This window comes from Protomyctophum bolini (genome assembly GCF_963924005.1).
Source record: "Protomyctophum bolini genome assembly, chromosome: 4".
Classification (NCBI taxonomy): Eukaryota; Metazoa; Chordata; class Actinopteri; order Myctophiformes; family Myctophidae; genus Protomyctophum; species Protomyctophum bolini.
In genome coordinates this window covers 51,629,614-51,635,613 of record NC_137865.1, presented here as the reverse complement: position 1 = coordinate 51,635,613, position 6,000 = coordinate 51,629,614, and the positions used below count along the sequence as shown (strand labels likewise).

Genomic DNA, 6,000 nt, shown 5'->3' with positions numbered 1-6,000 from the left:
ACACACACACACACACACACACACACACACACACACACACACACACACACACACACACACACACACACACACACACACACACACACACACACACACACACACACACACCCACTCATTCGTCTGGTTGTTCCAAAGCGAGTGAGGGCTTGTCCTGTGAGAGAGCGAGAGAGAGAGACCAGGGGAGAGAGTTGGAGAGAGAGTAGGATAATAACATTAACCAGAGAGCGAGAGAGAGAGAGAGAGAGAGAGAGAGAGAGAGAGGGCGGTCGGCCTTTGGTTTATGCTGATGCATTTGGAGACATTCGTTCGACCATGGAGGAGGTAAAGTGCTACTTAATTTCATATCCTTGATGTTGTGACAGACAGACAGACAGACAGACAGACAGACAGACAGACAGACAGACGTGATGTATCATGATTTATTTATAGGTGTGAAACAACAGCTGTAGCAGCATACAGAATACAGATACACTGTCTTCCGCACCCACACACACACACACACACACACACACACACACACACACACACACACACACACATACACACACACACACACACACACACACACACACACACACACACACTGTGACACCCCCAAATGTACATGTGTTTTTTTTTATCTAGGCCTATTATTCAAAATAATTTACAATGTAGTCGTTTATCAGACGCTCTTAATCCAGAGGGACTTTGTAAGCAACAACAGGCTGTGAACTGCTTGTCTTGGGGACCCCCTGGAACCTCCCCAAATGCTGGGGACCCCCTGGAACCCCCCCCCCCCCCCTTATGCTGTGGACCCCGTGGAACCTCCCTAAGGACCCTTGTGGGTCCTTCTCCTGGGGACCCCCTAGAACCCCCCCCCCCCCCCCCCCTTATGCTGGGGACCCCCTAAGGACCCATGTGGGTCCATCAGCTGGGGACCCCCTGGAACCCCCTAAGGACCCCTGTGGGTCCAGGGACCACACCTTGAGAACCCCACAGTGTATTAACCCTGAGGTGGAACATGTGCTCTTATCAGCAGGGTGTGTGCGTGTGTGTGTGCGTGTGCGTGTGCGTGTGCGTGTGTGTGTGTGTGTGTGTGTGTGTGTGTGGCTTTACGGCCATGCCTGCCGTATAAGCCAAGAAAGCTCTGAGAAGGAACGGTAGCGGTCACGTGACCGGGCTGCGCCACATGACACTTTCATGGACACTTTCATGGGAGCCAAACTACACACAGGAAGTGCAGTGAATACATGGCTGTGAATGGAGCCGGCTGGACCAGCTCATAACAAACACTATTTAGGAACCATTGAGACCTTTTGTAAAGTAATGTAACTTCTGGAAAATACCAGAAGACATGTAACACATGATTGTCTGCTGTGTTGCTATTCGATGTGTACACTGTGTAATTTTTATAGAGGTATGGTATCTAAAACGCATTCTGAACGCACCAAGTATCGCGTGACTTCCCATACCGTTTCCTGTTTGGCAGCCAAATCTCGCGAACCTTCAGAGCCAGAAACGATACCTGCTGCTGTTTAGATCCTCAGATAAAATTATATGCTGTGCACTCTGTGCACATCGAAAAGCAACCGATTAGAAAACAACCTGTGATAATTATGTCTTCTGTTATCTTCCAGAAGTGATGCTGGGTTAGGGTTATAAAGGGAATGTGATGCTGGGTTAGGGTTGTATTGGGAATGTGATGCTGGGTTAGGGTTGTATTGGGAATGTGATGCTGGGTTAGGGTTGTATTGGGAATGTGATGCTGGGTTAGGGTTAGGGTTGTATTGGGAATGTGATGCTGGGTTAGGGTTGTATTGGGAATGTGATGCTGGGTTAGGGTTAGGGTTATATTGGGAATGTGATGCTGGGTTAGGGTTGTATTGGGAATGTGATGCTGGGTTAGGGTTAGAGTTGTATTGGGAATGTGATGCTGGGTTAGGGTTATATTGGGAATGTGATGCTGGGTTAGGGTTGTATTGGGAATGTGATGCTGGGTTAGGGTTGTATTGGGAATGTGATGCTGGGTTAGGGTTGTATTGGGAATGTGATGCTGGGTTAGGGTTAGGGTTGTATTGGGAATGTGATGCTGGGTTAGGGTTGTATTGGGAATGTGATGCTGGGTTAGGGTTAGGGTTGTATTGGGAATGTGATGCTGGGTTAGGGTTGTATTGGGAATGTGATGCTGGGTTAGGGTTATATTGGGAATGTGATGCTGGGTTAGGGTTGTATTGGGAATGTGATGCTGGGTTAGGGTTGTATTGGGAATGTGATGCTGGGTTAGGGTTAGGGTTATATTGGGAATGTGATGCTGGGTTAGGGTTAGGGTTATATTGGGAATGTGATGCTGGGTTAGGGTTATATTGGGAATGTGATGCTGGGTTAGGGTTAGGGTTATATTGGGAATGTGATGCTGGGTTAGGGTTAGGGTTATATTGGGAATGTGATGCTGGGTTAGGGTTGTATTGGGAATGTGATGCTGGGTTAGGGTTGTATTGGGAATGTGATGCTGGGTTAGGGTTGTATTGGGAATGTGATGCTGGGTTAGGGTTATATTGGGAATGTGATGCTGGGTTAGGGTTATATTGGGAATGTGATGCTGGGTTAGGGTTATATTGGGAATGTGATGCTGGGTTAGGGTTATATTGGGAATGTGATGCTGGGTTAGGGTTAGGGTTGTATTGGGAATGTGATGCTGGGTTAGGGTTAGGGTTATATTGGGAATTTGATGCTGGGTTAGGGTTGTATTGGGAATGTGATGCTGGGTTAGGGTTATATTGGGAATGTGATGCTGGGTTAGGGTTGTATTGGGAATGTGATGCTGGGTTAGGGTTGTATTGGGAATGTGATGTTGGGTTAGGGTTATATTGGGAATGTGATGCTGGGTTAGGGTTGTATTGGGAATGTGATGCTGGGTTAGGGTTATATTGGGAATGTGATGTTGGGTTAGGGTTGTATTGGGAATGTGATGCTGGGTTAGGGTTGTATTGGGAATGTGATGCTGGGTTAGGGTTATATTGGGAATGTGATGCTGGGTTAGGGTTGTATTGGGAATGTGATGCTGGGTTAGGGTTGTATTGGGAATGTGATGCTGGGTTAGGGTTGTATTGGGAATGTGATGCTGGGATGTAATGTTTACATCTCAGTGGCCTGTGATAGGGTTATAGGGTTAACCCTAACCCTCCACACAGCAGAACAGCCACAGTTAATTTCAGAGCTTCCACCCTGGTGAAGATGTCTCTATTTTAGGAGTTACTGTATGTGTAATTGTAGGCAAAACCTTTTCAGAAATGTCAGCAGAAAACACGGCAGGCAGGCAGGCAGGCAGTCAGGCAGACAGTCAGGCAGGCAGGCAGGCAGTCAGGCAGGCAGTCAGTCAGGCAGGCAGGCAGGCAGTCAGTCAGTCAGTCAGTCAGGCAGACAGACAGACAGACAGACAGGCAGGCAGGCAGTCAGGCAGGCAGTCAGGCAGGCAGGCAGGCAGACAGACAGACAGAGGCAGCTGCAACTCAAGGGATTTACAGTATGCAAATAAACAAGCAAATGTACATATAATATGCAAATCATATGTGCATATACGGGAGAGTATCTACTGTAGACAAGCAGCCGATGACATCTCAGACCCTGGATACGTGTTTTACAGTAACATCTCAAACCCTGGATACGTGTTTTACAGTAACATCTCAAACCCTGAATACGTGTTTTACAGTAACATCTCAGACCCTGGATACGTGTTTTACAGTAACATCTCAAACCCTGGATACGTGTTTTACAGTAACATCTCAAACCCTGGATACGTGTTTTACAGTAACATCTCAGACCCTGGATACGTGTTTTACAGTAGTTGAGGAGCAGCGGACGGTTTGGCCCTGGTCTTTCCCTAGCAGTGGTTTTCAAACAGTGGTCCTTGAGCGGGTTCCAGGTGGTCCTTGAGGGGGTTCCAGGCGGTCCGGGGACCACCAGTGGTCCTTGAGGGGGTTATACGTGGTCCGGGGACCACCAGTGGTCCTTGAGGGGGTTATACGTGGTCCGGGGACCACCAGTGGTCCTTGAGGGGGTTCCAGGTGGTCCGGGGACCACCAGTGGTCCTTGAGGGGGTTCCAGGTGGTCCGGGGACCACCAGCGGTCCTTGGGGGGGTTCCAGGCGGTCCGGGGACCACCAGTGGTCCTTGAGGGGGTTCCAGGTGGTCCGGGGACCACCAGCGGTCCTTGGGCGGGTTCCAGGTGGTCCGGGGACCACCAGCGGTCCTTGGGGGGGTTCCAGGTGGTCCGGGGACCACCAGCGGTCCTTGGGGGGGTTCCAGGTGGTCCGGGGACCACCAGCGGTCCTTGGGGGGGTTCCAGGTGGTCCGGGGACCACCAGCGGTCCTTGGGGGGGTTCCAGGCGGTCCGGGGACCACCAGTGGTCCTTGAGCGGGTTCCAGGCATGTGCTTGGGTTCCAAGCATGTGCTTGTGCGTGTGCGTGTGTGCGTGTCCTCTCAGGTTGATTAACACCAGCAGAGTTAAAGACTCGGTGTTCTTCTGTCTCCTCAGGTCGATAAACACCAGCAGAGTAAAGACTCTGTGTTCTTCAGGGACGGAGTTCGGAGGATCGACTTCGTTCTCTCCTACGTCGACGACAAAGACGACGGGAAGAAACAGGTAGAGAAATAACTATAAACACCTCACAGGTTCTGCTCCGGGGACCCCCAGGGGACCCCATGGGGGCCCCCAGGGGTCCATGAAGGGCTCCCAGGGTGAGGGAGTGTGAATTGACTTCTTAATCCTGACGGGTTAGAGCGTGCCCATACTCGTCGATAAAACAATCGTACTGATCCTAAAGTGATCACTGCGGTCTTGTCGATTGATATCAGTGGAAAAGGGGGGGGGGGGGAATATACCACCACGTTTACAGAACAACATAGATGATACAAACCAACAGACGACTGACTACACAACCATGTGTTGCTCTCACAAGAATGATGCTGGCAAAAGGATTCTAGATAGAGGAGGGTTTATTTGTCACTCACTGCTAGTGAAATGATGATGATGGCAGAACGGCAGCACGCCCTATTACCGGGACCTTTCGTGGTGGCGCCGCCTAGTGGCCTGGCTGTCTGTCTGTCTAACAGAAACATGTCCAGTCCAGCCCCTGGACTCTGAAACAGCACCATGAATATGGGCCCTATAACTAGTTGTCCGATGAAAGAGAGAATGACATCACCATAACCTAACATTCCAGTGAAACTCTTAGACAAGCTGTTAGTGTCAATAACGGAATGTTCTGAGGTCAGTCTGACAGTCACATGCAGGGCTCGACGCTTAGCATTTTTCCAAGTAGCACGTGTGCTCCTAAGTTTAAAAATGATGTGTTTTTGAGGGGCGCTAGCCTCTCCTATGTACAGCTTTTGTCCCCACACATCTCAAAATGAGCCATTGACAATCAACAGAGAAATTACGTCAAAATTCTGCTAAATATGACATAAATTAAACATCGAAACATTAAACGCCGTTGACATTGAAGGGGAAATGTATGTCATTATGTAAACGAGCAAATCAGCTAACCAATCACAGGCAACAGGCATTCTGATTGGCCAGTATGAGATCATACATGATGATGTATGATGACAAGAGAGCCCCTCACTTCACATGGGTGTGATTTTTTCTTTAATGAAGTGATATGAGGTAGGGGCGGGAAATAATATGTTAAAATATTACATCACTATCTTTTCAGCAATTATCACAAAATAGTGACATTCATCATGATGTCATTGTTTGTTTTCATATAATCTATATAATCAATTTGTTTTATGCGAACTTTGTAGAACATATATTATTGTTATTAAACTTACTTTTATTAGGTTCAAAGTTCAAAGGTCATAGGTTAAAAAGTCCAAGAGTCCAGATATTTTTAATGTGTTTGAATTTCAGCCCCTGTGGGGGGGGGGGGGGTATTTATATGCAAATATCATGACCAATGGCATTGCAATGAACATCAATGATGACGTTTGAGATTCATTCATTCATTAAAATATGTTGTA

The 6,000-nt window shown here is 48.2% G+C and overlaps 1 protein-coding gene across 4 annotated transcripts in view; it reads left to right on the top strand.

Annotated features, from left to right (window-relative positions):
* Positions 1-6,000, top strand: part of LOC308314799 (anoctamin-5-like) — a 59,686-nt gene that overhangs the window by 28,823 nt on the left and 24,863 nt on the right. For 3 of the 4 annotated variants that reach the window (XM_080762500.1, XM_080762499.1, XM_080762498.1), the window contains one exon: positions 4,514-4,621. In XM_080762500.1, the coding sequence (XP_080618626.1) occupies positions 4,514-4,621 (108 nt within the window). Of the gene's footprint in view, positions 1-255; positions 322-4,513; positions 4,622-6,000 lie in introns of those variants that run through there. The other variant, XM_080762501.1, reaches the window with a different exon arrangement.